The sequence below is a fragment of the Saccoglossus kowalevskii genome, chromosome 5 (genome assembly GCF_978046115.1).
Source record: "Saccoglossus kowalevskii chromosome 5, keSacKowa6.1, whole genome shotgun sequence".
In the NCBI taxonomy this organism is placed as follows: domain Eukaryota; kingdom Metazoa; phylum Hemichordata; class Enteropneusta; family Harrimaniidae; genus Saccoglossus; species Saccoglossus kowalevskii.
This window is the reverse complement of record NC_140645.1, coordinates 39,640,850-39,663,853: the sequence shown is the minus strand read 5'-3', so window position 1 is coordinate 39,663,853 and position 23,004 is coordinate 39,640,850. Positions and strand designations below refer to the sequence as shown.

At 36.2% G+C, this 23,004-nt stretch overlaps 1 protein-coding gene across 1 annotated transcript in view; it reads right to left on the bottom strand.

Moving 5' to 3' along the window:
• Nucleotides 1–678: 678 nt before the first annotated feature.
• The window catches only part of LOC100329037 (kielin130 protein), a 138,295-nt gene continuing 115,969 nt past the window's right edge, over nucleotides 679–23,004 (bottom strand). The window contains exons 40-47 of the mRNA XM_085498999.1: nucleotides 11,066–11,203; nucleotides 10,200–10,298; nucleotides 10,056–10,110; nucleotides 6,545–6,841; nucleotides 5,531–5,678; nucleotides 2,278–2,443; nucleotides 1,652–1,832; nucleotides 679–925 (exon numbers count right to left, since the gene is read on the bottom strand). Coding sequence (XP_085355125.1) covers nucleotides 750–925; nucleotides 1,652–1,832; nucleotides 2,278–2,443; nucleotides 5,531–5,678; nucleotides 6,545–6,841; nucleotides 10,056–10,110; nucleotides 10,200–10,298; nucleotides 11,066–11,203 — 1,260 coding nt within the window. The 3' untranslated portion in view covers nucleotides 679–749. The remainder of the gene's footprint in view (nucleotides 926–1,651; nucleotides 1,833–2,277; nucleotides 2,444–5,530; nucleotides 5,679–6,544; nucleotides 6,842–10,055; nucleotides 10,111–10,199; nucleotides 10,299–11,065; nucleotides 11,204–23,004) is intronic.

Sequence of the window (23,004 nt, the reverse complement as noted above, 5' to 3'; positions counted from 1 at the left end):
AATAGCTTTGACTTCATTCTCAGGCCTGGATAACACACTCACATGACATATTTTCATCACTGTACCATTTGATAAATCAAACCAATCTTTTTTTGTTTTGTCTTTTAATAAACCACTTTAACATATCCACTATGTTCTCAAATACAGAACGACAATAACACACATATGCTACTGTGGCGTTCTACTACATGTACAGATATATATATAATTAATTTAAAAATACTAATATTTTACTATACTAAAAACATTCATTGCAGAAATATAGTACTGACATAGCATAGAGTAGTCAGTTACTGCATTGCATAGTAAAGAGTAATAAGAGTTCTTAATAACATCACAAAAAAAGCCACAGTAACTGCATCATTAAATATTAAGCTGTATACAAATATTTTGTAAAAATAATCTTATTAATTTGCAAGTGGTTTTTAATACACATTCATCTACTTCTATAATTCAAAGTAGAATAATGTAGATGAAGTTGCAGTTGATTCAGCACACACTTTTAACATAATTATGTATTTCTGAATTATTTTCCATGATTGGTATATCAATCTACCGTAGTTTTTGAACCAATTGCACGTACTGTAGAGCAATGTTCAATTCAAAATAGCCTTGATCAATCACAAGGTCATTTTTTCTATGGAAACATGTTCAGGTGCTTCCACTTTTCAAATGCTCTTTATTTGTAGCGCTTTTTAACTTCCTGCATTTTAACTACTTAGCTGCATCCTTTCCTGTTTACACAGCAATTATGGGCATTCTGAGGGTGGTATACATTGCAGTTCATGTAGTACCATTCCTGCAGCACACCTACAACCAGGGACACAATCTTCCTCCATGCAGTTATTTGTTTCTATTGTACCACATGTCTCCACGCAGGCAGGCGAACATTCATCGTAAACACCACCCTTTGGACAGTTTACAGCTGAAAAGATATTATTTAGAAATATAAAATTAAATGTTAAGTTTCTTGAGTTTCTTGTTGGCTGGGAAGATAGGTCTTTAAAAACGATAAAGATTGTATATGACTGGAGGAGACAACAGATTAATGACCCCTGTTACTTCAAGTTTCTCTCATTACCATAGTTACCATTGAATTTAGATGGGCTAAGCAAGAGCATTTTGTCACCAAATACATGCAAGTATTCCATAATTGTGGCCCATATATAATCCAATTTTCAAAATTGCAACTTTGTCTTGTAAATTTCATGTAAGCACACTAATGTGAATTTCATCTTTTCAAATATTTAGCTTTATAACTGAATTATTTTCCTTTGCATCAAAGAAATTCCAGTGAAATGAAATAAATAGCTGCATTGCAACAAATCACTAAGTGTCAGTGATGTGTCATATCGACTTAAAATCTCAGTGCTGGTAACTTAGCATTGCAATAACGAATTTACAAATAATGTTGTTGTCAGTCATATATTTAGTATGTTATTTGTTGCCAGACCTCTGGGATACCTCCTTTGTGATTTGTCAAAGAGGGCCTGGTAAATTGCTGCAGATAATAAGAGAAAACACAATTTGATCAAAATGGGTAGCCAATAGCAAATTACATGTATGTCGATTTGGATCAAAATTATCCAGAAAAATACTGAATAGGGAAAATGTTGCACAAAAATGATTGTGTTTCAAAGAGTTAACTCACCACATAAGTTGGATCGTCTCCAATCTAATACTATTCCATTTTGTCTTGATTCATGTGCATAAGCTGACAACACGTCACATAGACATTTGTCATGCACAGGGCATGCACACATGTCATACACACAAGCTTTGTAAAACGGGGTTGGATCTACCACAGAATGAGCAGCAGCAAAAGTTGGACCCTGTTGAATAAAAGTGCGATAAATATAAACTAAATAAATACAATTAAGTCATTGAAAATAAAAACATTGGTACTTTTTCTTGTGATTCACACATGCAGAGAAAAAAATAAAATTTACAGATATACTTGTTTGATTACATAATAAGTATACCACAATATGTTTGCCTAAACATTCAAGCAATCATAGTTAAACTTCAAACTTAAATTTCCATGAAAATCTACTACATACTTTAGACAGTTTTTGGTTAAAAAAATGACGTTAGTAAGTTGCAGATCCGAGTTCTATTCACGATAAGATTCAGAAATCAACACAGAAGGTTAATTAATAAAACTGTGTATTACAATCGCTGCACCAGCCCTGGCACACGGGTCTTACCTTGAGCGTATTACAATTCGTCCTGGCATTTATCATTATCACTGCACCAGCCCTGGCACAAGGGTCTTACCTTGAGTGTATTACAATTCATTCTGGCATTTATCGTTATTACTGCACCAGCCCTGGCACATGGATCTATCTCTTCACTGTCTCTACAACTACATTCTACAGGTTCGGCTGCTAACCAAGAATTACCAAACTCTGATGCTGATGTAACAAGTGTGCCATTCAAAGTTCTGTGAAAAAAATGGGGACACACATGAATGAGGGTCACTGCTTCTTGGGGGGAGACAGACTAGATAACTTTCACTTGGACATACTGCTCAGCGGGAAACTAGAGATCAGAATGATGGATTGCAGTCAGATTTGAACGACTTTACCAAAGCATTACAGGCCGAAAAACGCGTAAATTTGTGAGTTGCCACTTTGAGCAGGCAATTATTGATGCGGACATAATTGGACTTGTTAGATCATTGCAACAGACTGGTTAGATCATTGCAACAGACTGGTTGAATCGTTGCGACAGACTGGTTAGATTATTGCAACAGAAAGGTTAGATCATTGCAACAGACTTGTTGAATCGTTGCAACAGACTGGTTAGATCATTGCAACAGACTGGTTAGATCATTGCAACAGACTGGTTAGATCATTGTAACAGACTGGTTAGATCATTGCAACAGACTGGTTGAATCGTTGCAACAGACTGGTTAGATTGTTGAACAGACTGGTTGAATCGTTGCAACAGACTGGTTGAATCGTTGCAACAGACTGGTTAGATCATTGCAACAGACTGTTAGATCATTGCAACAGACTGGTTAGATCATTGCAACAGACTGGTTGAATCGTTGCAACAAACTGGTTAGATCATTGCAACAGACTGGTTGAATCGTTGCAACAGACTGGTTAGATCATTGCAACAGACTGGTTAGATCGTTGCAACAGACTGGTTAGATCGTTGCAACAGACTGGTTAGATCATTGCAACAGACTGGTTGAATAGTTGCAACAGACTGGTTGAATCGTTGCAACAGACTGGTTAGATCATTGCAACAGACTGGTTGAATCGTTGCAACAGACTGGTTAGATCATTGAAACAGACTGGTTAGATCGTTGCAACAGACTGGTTAGATCATTGCAACAGACTGTTAGATCATTGCAACAGACTGGTTAGATCGTTGCAACAGACTGGTTAGATCATTGCAACAGACTGGTTAGATCGTTGCAACAGACTGGTTAGATCATTGCAACAGACTGTTAGATCATTGCAACAGACAGGTTGAATCGTTGCAACAGACTGGTTAGATCATTGCAACAGACTGTTAGATCATTGCAACAGACTGGTTAGATTGTTGCAACAGACTGGTTAGATCGTTGCAACAGACTGTTAGATCATTGCAACAGACAGGTTGAATCGTTGCAACAGACTGGTTAGATCATTGCAACAGACTGTTAGATCATTGCAACAGACAGGTTGAATCGTTGCAACAGACTGGTTAGATCATTGCAACAGACTGGTTAGATCGTTGCAACAGACTGGTTAGATCATTGCAACAGACTGGTTAGATCATTGCAACAGACTGTTAGATCATTGCAACAGACTGGTTAGATCATTGCAACAAACTGGTTGAATCGTTGCAACAGACTGGTTAGATCATTGCAACAGACTGTTAGATCATTGCAACAGACAGGTTGAATCGTTGCAACAGACTGGTTAGATCATTGCAACAGACTGTTAGATCATTGCAACAGACTGGTTAGATTGTTGCAACAGACTGGTTAGATCATTGCAACAGACTGGTTAGATCATTGCAACAGACTGGTTAGATCATTGCAACAGACTGGTTAGATCATTGCAACAAACTGGTTGAATCGTTGCAACAGACTGGTTAGATCATTGCAACAGACTGTTAGATCATTGCAACAGACAGGTTGAATCGTTGCAACAGACTGGTTAGATCATTGCAACAGACTGGTTAGATCGTTGCAACAGACTGGTTAGATCATTGCAACAGACTGGTTAGATCATTGCAACAGACTGTTAGATCATTGCAACAGACTGGTTAGATCATTGCAACAAACTGGTTGAATCGTTGCAACAGACTGGTTAGATCATTGCAACAGACTGTTAGATCATTGCAACAGACAGGTTGAATCGTTGCAACAGACTGGTTAGATCATTGCAACAGACTGTTAGATCATTGCAACAGACTGGTTAGATTGTTGCAACAGACTGGTTAGATCATTGCAACAGACTGGTTAGATCATTGCAACAGACTGGTTAGATCATTGCAACAGACTGGTTAGATCATTGCAACAAACTGGTTGAATCGTTGCAACAGACTGGTTAGATCGTTGCAACAGTCTGGTTAGATTATTGCAACAGACTGTTAGATCATTGCAACAGACTGTTAGATCATTGCAACAGACTGATTAAGCCCCTTTCACAATTGGCGCCTCACTCGTGCGATAACTTTTTTTTTCGAAAATATTTTTTCCGTTCTGTTGTAGAAGTGTTGTCTTTGAGTCGCAAGCAATATATAAAATCGTACGTATTTGGGATGAAAGCTCAGGAGTTCTCGAGCTTATATTGGGGGTGAAAACAAATCGTACAACGTTGCAAAGGGGCAAGACAGATCTTCCAATAGTCTTAGGGTGGTACAACGGACTCGTACGACAGGACGCCTCATCGTACGACATGAAAATACTCGTGCAACACTCGTTCGGGGTCTTACGAGTGCGTGCAAAGTCGCACAACACTCGTACTGCCTGTCGTGCAATTATTTGTCATCACGTCAGTCGCTCAAAATATCGGAGCAGCACGTTTTTTTTCCCCGACCGAGATGCGACCATTTTGTCGCATCTGGATCGTACAATAAGTGGTACAACGGCTACAACGAGTCGTACAACGGGAAAAATTTCGAGTCGCAAGTCGTTGTAGTCTGTTTGGCACCAATTGTGAAAGGGGCTTTAGATCATTGCAACATACTGTTAGATCATTGCAACAGACTAGTTAGATCGTTGCAACAGACTGGTTAGATCGTTGCAACAGACTGGTTAGATCGTTGCAACAGACTGGTTAGATCATTGCAACAGACTGGTTAGATCATTGCAACAGACTGGTTAGATTATTGCAACAGACTGGTTAGATTGTTGAACAGACTGGTTAGATCATTGCAACAGACTGGTTAGATCATTGCAACAGACTGGTTAGATTATTGCAACAGACTGGTTAGATTGTTGCAACAGACTGGTTAGATTGTTGCAACAGACTGGTTAGATTATTGCAACAGACTGGTTAGATTGAATCATCATACAATTACTTACATAAAATCATCTTTTGGATCATCATTGAAATTTCCACATATTCCACATAATTGGCCTTTATACTTTCCATCTGCAGTGACTTCAGCAAAATGAGCACCGTCCCAAGATACACGAATACCAATACTTGTATGAATGACAACAAGAAGACCTACATAGACACCACAACATACCAACATCAACTGATATTCTTAATTTTAATTATTCACAAATATATTGCTTTACTTGTAATAGTTTATACAAGTGCTCAACAAACGAGTCATGTTTGTGTATTGTTCCTCAACTACATGCTTTCAAAGTGGTCCCATATAACCAATTGTGCACATGTACTGAAATTTCCCACATTATGCACACTTGAGATTTTAAGATAGGATAGGATAGAATTAAAAAATAAGAGTTATGTAATATAGATGTCAATAGCAATGGTAACATGTGGTGAAGATCTCACAGCTTGAGGTAAAAACAATTTCTTTCACAGCATGTTTGCCTTGTGGTTTGCGACACAATTTGTGATTTCAAATGGAGTCTTCAATGCATATCGCATGCGTAGCTTACACCAACCTTTATCATATCTTATATTATTATTATACATCTGTCACTGTAACACCATAGGTTACAGCACGCCGTAATTTTGCAGTATTTTACGGGGTATTTTCATCCTACCATATAAGGAAATTCGAATTCCAAATATGGAATGATTACGCGCATAAGCGTCCTCTAATAATAAAAACAAACATGGCTGCCACCAGGGTTTGACTGCACTCCACACGAAGAAGATCTGATTCTGTTCTAATTTTTTGGAATTTCAGCATTCCTGTGATGTATCCTTGGAAGGAAAAGATATATAATAATAAGGTTTTTACAAAGATACCCCAAAATATGCACTCAGACAGTACACCATCGCATCGCATCAACCTCCGCTGCGCATCAGTCGATACTGTCTTCCTGCATACTTTGAGGTATCCTCGTAATAACATCATATTATCAACAACACATTCCCTGTGACTTGATACATACCTATTTTCTGTATACTGATATCAGGTTCAATAATGTACGGCAACTTAACATCATTACCATTAACGTTAACCTTGAAGTCTGGAAGCAGCAGAATTGTCCAGTTTGCAACTTTAACTTGAACAAGTTGAGTCCAAGCCACAGCATATGTACTTTTGCCATCATTTTGAACAATAACCTGGAACTCATTATTGAAGCAATCTTCAGATAGTACATATGTACATGTGCCTTGGAATTCTAGAAATCTACCATCATAGGTTCTGTAATGTGGATCTCCAAATACTATACATGAACCACTTCCTGTGAAAATAAAACAACAATACCATTCTTTAAATGCAAGGATGGATTCAATTAAAAAAAGTGTACAGCAAGTGGTTAAAGTGACAATCCAAATAATTATAATTCATTTATTAATTTATTTGAAAGAATACATACAAATGAGTATAACAAACTAAAAACAACAAGTGACCTCATTGTCAACAACAAGTGACCTCATTGTCAACAACAAACGACCTCATTGTCAACAACAAACGACCTCATTGTCAACAACAAGTGACCTCATTGTCAACAACAAACGACCTCATTGTCAACAACAAACGACCTCATTGTCAACAACAAGCGACCTCATTGTCAACAACAAGCGACCTCATTGTCAACAACAAGCGACCTCATTGTCAACAACAAACGACCTCATTGTCAACAACAAACGACCTCATTGTCAACAACAAACGACCTCATTGTCAACAACAAACGACCTCATTGTCAACAACAAGTGACCTCATTGTCAACAAAAAACGACCTCATTGTCAACAAAAAAACGACCTCATTGTCAACAAGTGACCTCATTGTCAACAACAAACGACCTCATTGTCAACAACAAGTGACCTCATTGTCAACAACAAACGACCTCATTGTCAACAACAAGTGACCTCATTGTCAACAGCAAGTGACCTCATTGTCAACAACAAACGACCTCATTGTCAACAACAAGTGAACTCATTGTCAACAACAAACGACCTCATTGTCAACAACAAACGACCTCATTGTCAACAAGTGACCTCTTTGTCAACAACAAACGACCTCATTGTCAACAACAAACGACCTCATTGTCAACAACAAACGACCTCATTGTCAACAAGTGACCTCATTGTCAACAAGTGACCTCATTGTCAACAACAAGTGACCTCATTGTCAACAACAAGTGACCTCATTGTCAACAACAAGTGACCTCATTGTCAAAAACAAGTGACCTCATTGTCAACAACAAACGACCTCATTGTCAACAACAAGCGACCTCATTGTCAACAACAAGCGACCTCATTGTCAACAACAAACGACCTCATTGTCAACAACAAACGACCTCATTGTCAACAACAAACGACCTCATTGTCAACAACAAGTGACATCATTGTCAACAAAAAACGACCTCATTGTCAACAAAAAACGACCTCATTGTCAACAAGTGACCTCATTGTCAACAACAAGTAACCTCATTGTCAACAACAAGTGACCTCATTGTCAACAAGTGACCTCATTGTCAACAACAAACGACCTCATTGTCAACAACAAGTGACCTCATTGTCAACAACAAACGACCTCATTGTCAACAACAAGTGACCTCATTGTCAACAGCAAGTGACCTCATTGTCAACAACAAACGACCTCATTGTCAACAACAAGTGAACTCATTGTCAACAACAAACGACCTCATTGTCAACAACAAACGACCTCATTGTCAACAACAAGTGACCTCTTTGTCAACAACAAACGACCTCATTGTCAACAACAAACGACCTCATTGTCAACAACAAACGACCTCATTGTCAACAAGTGACCTCATTGTCAACAAGTGACCTCATTGTCAACAACAAACGACCTCATTGTCAACAACAAGTGACCTCATTGTCAACAAAAAACGACCTCATTGTCAACAACAAGTGACCTCATTGTCAACAACAAGTGACCTCATTGTCAACAACAAGTAACCTCATTGTCAACAACAAGTGACCTCATTGTCAACAAGTGACCTCATTGTCAACAACAAACGACCTCATTGTCAACAACAAGTGAACTCATTGTCAACAACAAGTGAACTCATTGTCAACAACAAACGACCTCATTGTCAACAACAAACGACCTCATTGTCAACAACAAGTGACCTCTTTGTCAACAACAAACGACCTCTTTGTCAACAACAAACGACCTCTTTGTCAACAACAAACGACCTCTTTGTCAACAACAAACGACCTCATTGTCAACAACAAACGACCTCATTGTCAACAAGTGACCTCATTGTCAACAACAAGTGACCTCATTGGCAACAACAAGTGACCTCATTGTCAACAACAAACGACCTCATTGTCAACAAGTGACCTCATTGTCAACAACAAGTGACCTCATTGTCAACAACAAGTGACCTCATTGTCAACAAGTGACCTCATTGTCAACAAGTGACCTCATTGTCAACAGCAAGTGACCTCATTGTCAACAACAAGTGACCTCATTGGCAACAACAAGTGACCTCATTGGCAACAACAAACGACCTCATTGTCAACAACAAGTGACCTCATTGTCAACAACAAGTGACCTCATTGTCAACAACAAGTGACCTCATTGTCAACAACAAGTGACCTCATTGTCAACAACAAGTGACCTCATTGTCAACAACAAACGACCTCATTGTCAACAACAAACGATCTCATTGTCAACAACAAACGACCTCATTGTCAACAACAAACGACCTCATTGTCAACAACAAACGACCTCATTGTCAACAAGTGACCTCATTGTCAACAGCAAGTGACCTCATTGTCAACAACAAACGACCTCATTGTCAACAACAAGTGAACTCATTGTCAACAACAAACGACCTCATTGTCAACAAACGACCTCATTGTCAACAACAAGTGACCTCATTGTCAACAACAAACGACCTTATTGTCAACAACAAGTGACCTCATTGTCAACAACAAACGACCTCATTGTCAACAACAAGTGACCTCATTGTCAACAAGTGACCTCATTGTCAACAACAAGTGACCTCATTGTCAACAAGTGACCTCAGTGTAAAAAACAAGTGACCTCATTGTCAACAACAAGTGACCTCATTGTCAACAAGTGACCTCATTGTCAACAACAAACGACCTCATTGTCAACAACAAACGACCTCATTGTCAACAACAAGTGACCTCATTGTCAACAACAAACGACCTCATTGTCAACAACAAGTGACCTAATTGTCAACAACAAGCAACCTCATTGTCAAATAAAACATTTTGTTAAAAACAGAGAATTGAAGATGTCATCCCGAAAATCTACATATCAAGTATTAAACAAATTGAGCCAGTAGTTTTCAAGAAGAAGTTAAAGTGAAATTGAATGGGTGGACAGATGGGCAGATGATCACCTATGATATGATAAGCCCTGCTCTGTTATCTTGGATGACAGTGAAGATAATAAATAAAAAGCCTCTCAAGTGATATAAATATCAAGATTGAATTATGTAGATACTCACTTGGTGCACATTTCTCACAGCATTCGCCATCAATCAGCACCATTTCTTCTAACTCCTGAAAATAGACATTATAAACCTCTAAGAAACTTTACTTAGACAATAAAACTGATCATATACACGTCATGTAACTACTAAATTGATTACCTCGTTGCATGTTACAGGGGGACATAATACAGAAATGCAGCGAGGTGTCCCTTCAGAGCAATCACACAACTGACATTCATCTTCCCAGTGGTCACCTGACTGTTGAAAACAACATTAAATAAAACATCAGGGAAAGAGATAATCAATAGTTTGAATTACAAGTACTGTGGAATACTTTATTTTTGCTGGAATTAATTTTCACTGAAAAGGCGTTTTGGGCATTTTGTATGGAATTTATTTTCACTGGTTTTTGATGAGTTTAATGTGAAATATAGGAAAAAAAGTATATTCGCTGGATTTTATTTTCATGGAATCATCCCTTCAGCGAAAATAAATTCCAAGCGAAAATAAAGTATTCTACAGAACTCACTGACAAAACACAAACAAGAGAAACAATATGAATAGTCAATTAACCAATTTTACCATTCACTGTAAATCGTGTGTTATGCGTGAAATTGAATGTAAAAACAGGATAAACAAAGGTCATAACATCGTAGTGACATCAAAACATCATCATGCACATTTAATGATGGTCAATTTTGATGAAGTCAAGATATCTCAACGCAATAATCCTCTCTGAAAGACAGGAATTTCGAGATTAACTATAATGAAGAAACAATTCAAGTTCAAAATCAAATCATCCGATTTTTCAGTCAGACGTTCAAACCACATCATTCACACCTGACTCAAGATCTTGTAGTGAATAAAAAAAATCACCAATTTTGCTTAAACTACCCTAAAATAGATCTGAAAAATTTAAGAGAATGAGCAGTATCAGACCTCAGGTAAACGGATATTAATTGTCACTCTGATATGTATATATTGATAATCTTGACAAACAACACATATGCAATAGTAACACTTACCGCATAAGATACACCTTTATACCTACACAGTGCCTGCTTAGAGCACCTCGAACAACAAGAATCAGCAGGTGTGAATACATCAGCTAAATCACAGTCAGGTATAGGACAATCAGGTCTGTTACATTTCACACTACCTTGCTAATAAATTAACATAAACAGATTATTAACCTTTTCATCATCAGTTTCCTCTTTTTTCATCACAAATTCACAAAATAGTTTTGTTTATAGTCTGCAGAAGATTGGGACAAAAATAGCATTTTTTTGAGTAACAAGCAGCCACTCAGATGAGATAGCTCCACTGTTATCAATGCACATTTTAATTAAAGAATTTCAACAAGAAGTCGAAAATATCACTTTTTACTACAAATGACAATCAAAGAAAGCTTAGAAAGAACTCCCGTGTGCTGAGGGAATAAGGATCATGATGTAATATTTGGGAATATTTGAAAATGATAAACAAATTATGAATAATCTATTAAATAAGGAGCCACCAGTAGTCATCTACACACAGACATCGTATACCTACAATAAGCCTACTTAAAAATATGCATAACAAGTCTACACAAAATTGCAACATTAAAAAGAAAACTGAAATAATTCATAAAACATTGGGGAAAATGAAATGCAACGAAAATAGTAAACAAATAAATGCCCAAAATAAACTTATAGGGCATTTAAAAATATTTTAGAAATTTAGTTAACACGGAAAACGTCAAGTAGCAAGAACAACTATATACATTTCTGACAAACAATCACAATCTAAATATCTAAAATTCAAACCACTATCTTAATATCAATATGTGTGTCAATAAATATTATATTTATTTATTTTCAGTTACGTATATTAATAAGGAAGGCATCACAATCTTTTAGATTGGTTTGTAAATCCCGAAAATCGACATGGTAAAATTACAACCATCGTACAGCTCAGTACCATAACAAATATTAATAATTTACGGCAGACGTACTTCTCGGTACATAAAATTCAAAGTAATCCATCGCGTCTCATTTGTTACTGCGTATAAATTGACACTATCTGGGGCACGTGATGAGTACCAACCAAAAATACACACAGGACATTTAAAGTGGCTCGAAACAAAACCTATTCGCTAATTTTCGTTTCGAAAACATCTACGATGGATTAAATACCGTATAATGGCTGACTTCCTGTAAGAACTGTGTCAGTGTGAGCTCCAACAAAATATACCAAAATTACCATCTACTCTATTGGCTACAAGATTTATCTTACTCAGAATGGTTATGTGAATGTTCAAAGCCTCTAGCTGGACTACTATTTACGATTTTCCTCGATTTCTTAGACCAAAAATACTGCTTCTTTTTGGACCATGATCTCGGATTGAACAACAACAACACTCATCAACAGCTACAGACTTTAACTACAGATAGCAGAGGAATATCATCAACTATGACATAACTGCCTTTATCAACAAGTACAACGCCAGTAAGTAGAACAACAATTAACAATCTCTCGATAGACAGTGAACTTCATGTATATAAGGTAAAGTCAAACAACAGACCTTAGTACGGTACAGTTGATTAGTCATGTATAGCCAAGAAGGCTGCTGAAACAAAGAGAAACAAAGAGAACACAGAAGTTGTAAAACAAAGGAACTCAAAACAAAACAAGGTGTGAAACTGTTACCTTCTTCTGATCAACTATAATGGCAACAAATAAACAGATCTCTCTTAAATGTAATGCAACTGAAGAACCAAACAATGAAGACAAATTACAGGAATTCTTCAAAACCTATGACCAGCTAAAAGGACATAGCATAGAGATTAAGATCAACAAACAATCAGTGACCCTAACATCAAATGACAAATATAGAGATCTGTGGTTGAAATGTTCAAAGAAAGCTTATCCAGAAGGAAAACATTTTTATGAAGAAAAACCGAAAGAAAAGACTCAGCAATTACGACTGTCAACTAGACATGGGCACACAGTCACTATTAAAGTATATAACAATGGAACACTCCTCATACAGGGTAACTCATACAAGCAATGGACCATGAGTGAAGGGACCATACTTCTAAACATAATACAACAACAACTACAACTCCAAATCAACATCAACAAAAAATCAGAAGAACCAAGAAGAAACTTAAGAAGAATCACAATGAAACCTGTTAGATACTTATTTATTTATTTATTAACACACAACATCCCTCGGAGGGGATGAAAAGGGTTACAAATCAGATATTAGTAAAAGAAAAATAACCACATAAAGAGTAAGGGAACAAAAAGGCATAAAAAAAAAAAAAAGATAATAAGTTGAATACAAGGAATGTATTACTGGCTTAGTTTATGTAGGTGCTGCTGTCTTGTATTAAAACAGTTTTTTAAATATTGCGCTAAAGGAATTGACATTTTCTCGTCACTTAGTAATGATATGAATTTATTTTCATTACTAAATTTGTCAAAATTTGGTATACGTTTATTAGCTACAATGTAAAGTTTTGATCTTATTTCATTGTAATGAGGACAATTTGTGACAAAATGTTGTTCATCTTCAACATGGTCATTGTCGCACATATTGCAGACTCTGTCTTTAAAATCCAATCCTGTATGCCGGCCTGTTTCAATTTTCAGACAGTGGTTGCCAAGTCTAAATTTTGTTAAGGATTTGCGAAGTTCACTGTTTTTCATAATTGTTAAGTAGTTTTCTTGTTCTATTTTGGTTTTAAAAAGTTTGTAGGTTCTTAGTTTATTTTTAGAATTTGATTTTTTCCTATTGTCATTATTTATTTCATTTTTCCACTCAGTTGTAAACTCTTCTTTTAATTTCTCATCAATTGTTTTTAATTTTGATAATGAGATAATATTTGTTTCATTTAAAAGATAAGAATGGTTAATATTATTTAATATCAGATCAAGTTTTTTTAAACCATTTACTTTTAATAATTTTATTGATATAGTATGCTTCTTGAAGTAGAGTATTTGTGGAATTTGCAATACGATTGGCATATTTTATCATTTGTTTCTTAATAAAAGAGTCAAGAGGTAATTTTCCCAATTCACTATATATTGCCATGATTGGTGTATTTTTTGAGATACCAAGAATGTACCGAGAATGTAGACTCGGATGATACAGAAGGAGAAAATGGGCAATTTTCTCATAATCCAACTAAACCAAACACAAATGAAATAACATACACTCCAAGTAAAATCAAAGATGATACTACATATTTAAAAGAAGACACACCAACCAGAATTCCAGTAAAAGTTAAAGCAGATGGCTCTACTACCTCACCAAAAGAAAAAATTAAAATACCAATCATAGAAAGTGATAAAATCATAGAAATGGTGGAAGAGATGTACACAAAACAGATGTCACTTTTCATATCTATGGATGCAAAGGTGACAGAAGGATACAATAAAATAATTGATAAATTGGTTAACATAAACAAAGACCCAACAGATGTAAGAATTCTACAGAAAGAGCTAACAAGTCATTGTCAATGACACGTCCCCGTTCCGTTCATATTTGAGTGACATATACATTCAAAGCAGATCATGACCGAAATGCACCTGCATATGTACAACACATTGTGCTAAATCTGAACAAAATCCATCCATGCATGACTGAGATCCAGTTCTGGAATTGTGAAAATACGTGATTTTGATGCATTTTCGGCCTTAAAATGGCCATCATTCCGCTATTGTTAAGCAGATCATGAAACAAATGCACATATCTATTTGTGACATGATGTACCATGTGTGTGTGAAGTTTGAACTTGATCAATCCAGACATGTCTTGGATACGGATCCAGAACTGAATTCCTTAACAAAATGGCCGCCAGTCGGCCATTTCGAACTTGATCCGAAAAAAAAAATGACGTGCATCAAGGTCCTATTATGTTTAATGTATGTACCAAATTTGAACAAAATCCATCCATGCATAACTGAGATACGGGTCCGGAATGGTGAAAATGTGCGATTTCAATGCATTTTCGGCCTTAAAGCGGCCGCCATTTGGCTATCGTTAATGAGATCATGAAACAAATGCACATACATATTTGTGACATGATGTACCTTGTGTGTGTGAAGTTTGAACTCGATCAATCCAAGCATGTCTCAGATACGGATCCAGAACTGAATTCTTTAAAACAAAATGGCCGCCAGTCGGCCATTTCGAACCCGATCCAAAAAAAAATGACGTGCATCAAGGTCCTATTATGTTTAATGTATGTACCAAATTTGAACAAAATCCGTCCATGCATAACTGAGATCCGGGTCCGGAATGGTGAAAATGTGCGATTTTGATGCATTTTCGGCCTTAAAATGGCCGCTATTCGGCTATCGTTAATCGGATCATGAAAAAAATGCATGTGCATATGTCCCATATAATGTATGATGTATGAGTGAAGTTTGAACTTAATCGGTCCATGCATGTTCGAGATACAGGTGATCACGGACGGACGGACGGACGGACGGACGCACACAGGGCAAAACATAAGTCCCCGTTTTCGGACTGCGTCCGAACGGGGACTAAAAACAAAAGACAAAGAAATTCAAGAATTAAAGCAACATCTCAAAGAAAAAGACAATGTGATAGAAAGAATGCAACTGAAGATTAACAGCGTAACTGTTGGAAATAATACTCTAATAATAGAACAGACACAGACCAAAGATGTAATTAAACTGAAAGACATTGAAATAAATAGACTAAGAACAGAAATAGACAAACAAGCCAAACAGAACAATGCAAGTGAAGAGGCTATCAAAGAAATGCAAGAAAAAGTTTGTGAGGTGATGATCGAACAAATCAGTGAAGTAGAGAAACAACTACAGAAAATTAATTCCAAAGATGACAAAGACACAAAGAATATAAATACTGATGACAAGAAAATTGAAGCTATCCATCCTGCACAAACATCGCATAAAAACTACAGTGACACCAGCTCAATAACTCACAAATCAGCTCAACCAGAAAATTCCATCATTAGTACGACTAGTCCATTACACTCGCCAAAACAGAGAAAGATCACACAGAGGTGTCAAATGAATATCAGAATAATCAACGTAAACTGCCATACGGTGTAGAACATGCAATACTCAGCGACTCACAATCATCACAAATCCGTAACTACAGCATGGCAAGAAACCAGATGATTTTGACATACAGTGGTGCTACCATCAATAGTATGGAGAAAGTCATTATCAACAATGGATTTCCACCTACACTAAAGACTCTCACCATAAACATTGCTGGAAATGATATCGACAATGGCATGGATAGCAAGACATTAACTACAAAATACACGGATATGGTAGAAGTCATACAACATGCCCTACCAAATATTGTGTTATATCTCTGTGAAGTATTTCCCAGGAAATCATGGAAAGAAGACAAACTGACCACTCTGAAACAACTAAATCAATCATTACAGTACAGTGATGCTAATATACACAGAATAACCATGAACAACATAGGTCTCAATCACCTTCATACAGATGGTGTCCACCTTAACAGATCTCATGGAACCCAAATATTCATCAACAACATCAAATCTGCAGTCATGAACCAATTCCCACTCTCAGCCCGTCCAACCAGAAGAGGTGCTACCTACCAATTCAGAAACAGCTACATAGACACCCACAGAAAGTACTCGTCAGTTGTAAAAGGAAATACTGAAAGTCATCCACACTACAATTCACAACAGAGATACCCACATGAGAACAACTCGTACATGCACCAAGAAAGCTGGAGAGAACAACAAGAAACACCAATGGATCTGATCACATCTATCAAAAACTTGGAAAAACAACTAAAAGACTTCCAACCAGTAAATACAACTAACAATATTAAGTATTAACATTATGAGGATAAATAAAAAGAATAAAGTAGCGCAAAACCTACTTCAAATTGGACACATCAACGCACAAGGACTACGATATAACTACATACCAGAACCACCAAACAGAGATGTGAAAACAAAAGAACTCATTGACATAGAAACCAAATACACAATTACCATATATACTGTTTCACTGAGACATGGTTAGATAACACTACAACAGACCTTTTACCTACACCAAAAGAATACTTTATCCATCATAAACTGAGGAAAAAACACAAGAAAGCATGGAAAAGTTCAGGTGGGATAAGTGTTTATATAAAGAATAAAATTAAAGAAGGTGTATCAATACTACCATCAACAAATGAATATACAGTGTGGTGCAGACTGAACAAGGATTTCTTCAATCAACAAAATGACATATACCTATGCAATGTCTACATACCCCCATCAGGTTCTTCATATTATGACACACAAGAGACAGACCCTTACCAGATTCTAAATCAAGAGATAAACCAATATAAACAAAAAGGATCCATATTACTCCAAGGTGACTTCAATGCCAGAACAGCCAATCTAACAGACTACATTGAAGATGATGACAAAGACAACAATCTGCTACCAATACCAAACTACTATGTTTCTGACATACACGCCAAACAAAGACATAATATGGATAAAAGGAAAAACAATTTTGGAGAGGAACTTATAAATATCTGCAAAACACAACAGCTGCTCATCCTAAATGGCCGAACAATTGGAGATAGTTCAGGCCAGTTAACTTGCTATGAATGGAATGGAGCTAGTACTGTGGATTATACCATAATCGACCAAACATTAATACAAAATGTTATGAACTTTAAAGTAAATCCACTTTTACCAGGTCTTGATCACTGCCAAATATCAACCACCATAAAACTACATATACCAATCTACAAAGAAACGCACACAAATATAAACAACACCTTACCTTTAATGCCTGGACATTACAAGTGGTCAACAGAAAATAAAGAAATATATAAAATATACCTACAAATAGGAGAAGGACAACATATAATCAACAACTTCATAAAGAAAGACTACTCCAATCACTCATCTCAAGACATTGCCACCGATTTTCAGGAAATGATAGACAAGATAGCAAAGAATTGCCTCATTACAAAATCAAAACCAAGAAAAATTAAGAAAACACACGCCAGTAAAAAGAAAAACAATGACAGGCAATGCAATATAATGAAGAAAGAACTTATCAATATATCAAAACAAATGAGAAAAGATCCATATAATACTGGAATCAGGACCCAATACCACATGAAAAAGAAAATCTTCAAAAAATATGTGAAGCAACTTAAGCAACAGAAATGGATTACCTTTCAAAATAAAATCAACATCCTAAATGAGACTACAACACAACAAGAACTGTGGCAGACAATACATGACTACACAAAACAAAACATCAAAAATAACGGTAGTAAACATGTATCAGAAAAACCATATACAGAATGGATAAACCACTTTAAATCTATCAGCACCAATTCAAACACTTCAAAGATCAGACAAGAAGAGATAAATACAGCACTAAGAAACATCGAAAACATGAAGAAAACAAACGAATACCTAAACAAGAAAATAACATTACATGAAATCACTACCGTATTAAGAAAACTAAAGAATAGAAAATCATCTGGCATAGATGGAATACCACCAGAGATGTTGAAATATGGTAGCCCACTTCTGAGTCAAGCTCTACAATTATTATACAACCATGTACTTACTACTGAAGATTACCCACAGCTTTGGAACATCAATACAACAACACCTATCCATAAGAAAGGCAATGCATTAGATCCATCAAATTACCGTGGCATTTCAACTAGCAGCAATATAGGCAAAATATTCGCAATTATTCTAAATACAAGACTTATCAACTTTCTAGAGAAACAGAACATCATACACAAAAACCAAGCAGGATTCAGGAAAGGACACAAAACCATAGACCACATATTAACAATACACACACTGATTAAAAAGTATCAATCAAGGAACAAAAATCTGTATGCATGTTTCATAGATCTCAAGAAATGCTTTGATATAGTATGGCAAGATGGACTCCTGTACAAACTACATAAACACAACATAAGTGGCCCAATGTACAACATCATTAAAGACATGTACAGCAGCATGCAATTCCAAAACAAACTGGATGGAAAAATCTCGCCACTATTCCAATTAGAAAATGGAGTGAAACAAGGCTGCCCCCTGAGCCCAACACTTTTCAATGTATTTATAAATGAACTATCAGAAGACCTCAACCTCAACACAGACCATATGCCAAAACTCAACAATAAAGCTATATCAAATCTGATGTATGCTGATGATATAGCCCTGCTTTCAAAGTCAAAGTCTGGACTCCAAGCAAACATCAACTCACTACAACAATACACAGAGAAATGGGGCTTGACAGTAAACACGGAAAAGACAAAAACAATGACGTTCACAAAAAACGGACATAAATCAGAGAATACTTTTTTCACATACAACAAAACAATACTACAGAAGACAAATCAGTTCACATATCTGGGCATCAACATCAACTCCAATGGCACCACGACAAAAACAACACAAACACTGGCAGATAAAGCAAAAAAAGCAGAACGTAATCTATCAACAATCTACCCAAAAAACAAGAACAACATCAGATTGAAGACCAAACTATTTGATACTATACAACAACCTATACTATTATATGGCTCAGAAATATGGGGAATACATATAAACATACAACAATGGGACAACACAGACACTGAAAAATGTCACCTAAGACTCTGTCGCCAGATATTATCCCTAAACAACAAAAGCAGCAACATCTGATGTCGAATGGAATTAGGAAGACTGCCACTCTTATCCATAGTACAACAAAGAGCCAAGAGTGGATCAATAACATTTGCATATGACGCTTTAATGGAGCTGAAACAACAGTGTTATCCTAACTCTTGGCTGCAAAAACTCAACAACATCAAAACAACATACAACATTGACATCGATAACATTAATAAAGACCATTTATATCAGATATCTAAAGACTACTACAATAAACTATGGAATCAAGACAATAACAGAGAGAACTCAGAACTACGGACATACAGGCAAATAAACAATGAAATTAAACAAGCACCATATTTAACTGAATTAAATAAACTCCATGATGTTGAAACACTAGCAAGATTACGGCTTAGTTGCCACAAATTACAGATTGAAGTAGGAAGACATACTCGTCCAAAAACACCACTCAGCAAGAGATTATGCAAAACATGCAATATATTAGAGGATGAAATCCACTTCATTACATCTTGTAAAGCTTACTCTTCTGAAAGAAAGACTCTTTACGATGAATTTAACATAATATTTACAAATTTACATGAGATGGACAAAACAGAAAAATTCAAGACAATCATCAACGCATCAGATATACATTTACTGAAAACACTAATCCAATACATTGATAATGCAAACTTGAAAAGAAGCATTTAGTAACTTTCTTTGTTTTTTGATACTATAATTAATCTGTGTTCATGTTTATTAATTTAACTTTATTATTCAGAGCCCAAAAAAGATTGTAATTTCTTTACGGTGATAATAAAGTATTATTGTATTGTATTGTATACCGTCCCGCATATTTTTTTTTACCAGGCAGGAGACGCCGGTCAGCGTGGCGTTGCTCCAGTGGTTTCCACTGTGCATCCAGTAGTTAACGCCAACATCACGGTCTATACATTCCACATGAAGCATGGTATTCAGCTTAACCATATTTTCTTTTTTGCTCCATGGCTTAACTTAAAGGGGCACCTTCCAGTTAAGATTAATTTCACAACAAATTTACTTTCTGGATTAAAATAACAATGGATAACAAAAGATAGATTAACATTATAAACAACATAAACAATAGTGTCCCATGATTCTTTGGTGCAATCCATGGGATTGAGCGGTTCCCCTTTAATAGGAACAGTAACTCGAGCAATAAATGTGCCTTCCGATTTGAGGGATATCGTGCGGTGTAATATTCAATGAAAAAATAGTGAAACACGAGGCTCACGCTGGGGGCCCACATAAGGTGTTGCAATAGTGTAAATATAACAAAGCCAAACACCAATTGTTTCCTTTGCTAGGTAAAATCAATGTACAGAATAATCGGATGAAACAACTAAAGTAAACTAGGATATATTAGAGCTAATGAATTCGTAATTTCCGACGAAAAGGGCCGGGAAAAAATACCGCTCATAACAAACCACCGTCATAACAAATCACCGTGTTGAGGGGGCGGTGAACAAATGAGACACCGATTGTCAAATTGTTTTGGTAATCATCGCATGTCGATTCATGTCATTTGAACAGGGTACCCTGACACAAAAATAAGGTAAACCAGCTTACTTAGTGATAATGATTTTGTGATTTTCCACACGAAGAACGTTCTCAGAAATAATCCGACATGCTGATCAGCCCACAACAATGGGCACCAAAATTGATCACTCCTGTCACGGTAAATTCGGTATGTTTCACGAGCTTTTTTTTCTCCAAATCCCAACATATATTTACACATGTAGGCGAATTTTGTCAGCCCTGTGTAAATAGATATTTTTACTTGGAATGTGCCCCATTTTACGTACGAGAAACCCTTACACAACGACGTAGTCATCAACACACAGACATCCTATACCTACTAATCGACATGATAGCTTCGTAATTTGGGGAAGGTGGGGGTGAAAGTGCACCATGCAAGTTTCCAAATGTGTAGAGGAAAATAAAGGAAAGAAGTACAATACAATGTTGGTAAGCGATACAAAGGAAATATCTCCTTACGGCAGCGACTTGATACAACTACATTGATGCTGGAGGGTACCATATTTGTTCTCGCGTTCAATAATACGGTGATAAATCAGGATTCACAAGTACAACGAATTTACACAACATTTACCATGAAATCGAACCTACCAACCATTTTCATATCTTCAACACTGCCATGGTTTTGGCGATGATGAATCTCACATTCATTATTTTCTTGACTCGGCTCACACAGGGTTCAATGTTCCGTGGCTTGAATGTAATTGTACACCACACGTGAATGTAAACTAGCTTGCACAGTAATTCGTTTCACAGTCATTGAGGTTATACATTTGTTCAATTACTTATTTATTTACTTTATACGATAATAAAAAATCATACATGTAATTTCTTAGACCTTTTCATAATGTAAACTGATACATTTCATCTCCCGAGCGCTTGCTTCGTTTTTGTACAACCATGGAGGTAGAAAAGTTTTCTACCTCCATGGTACAACACACTGGAAATAACAAAATGGCCGACACCATCATAAATTGCTGGTCATAAAAAATAGAATACTCATGTGCATCATTATGCAAATTAGTCCACTCACCGATTCCTATTAGTTGTATTCATGCAATTGGGCATAATAAACTTAAAAGAAAAATAATAAAAAACTACATAAAAAATGCTAAATTTTAATTAAAATGTAAAATACAACAATGAATTGCAGCAGCCAATAATTAGTAACATTCTTACCAAGTTACATAAAAATCGTTTTAATGCTTTTTGAGATATAACTGAACTAGCTTAAAATTCACACATTATTATGCAGATGAGCTCATTAATATGCATGGATGTCAACCAAAAACTAATCAAATCTGCACATTGCCCCAGACAAGCTATATACCAAGTTTCATTGAAATCCGAACATTGGTTCTTGAGATATCGATGGAACAGACACACACACACACAGACAGACAGACAGACAGACAGACAGACAGACAGACAGACAGACACACAGACACACAGACAGACACACTAACTGCAAAGACTCCCTTTTTGTGCTTTGCATACGGGAGTCAAAAATATTCACCACCATTAGAGAATTAAAGATATCATCATGAAATGAACAATCTAAGAGAGGTCCACCCAAGGTACATATACACCAAGTATCAAAGCATTCAAGCTTGTAGTTTTTTCAAGAAAAACTCGAAAAAGGAAAAGATTTACACGGACGACGACGAACAATCATTCCTATGATAAGCTCCGCTCGACAAAGTAAACAATGAAGCTAAAAA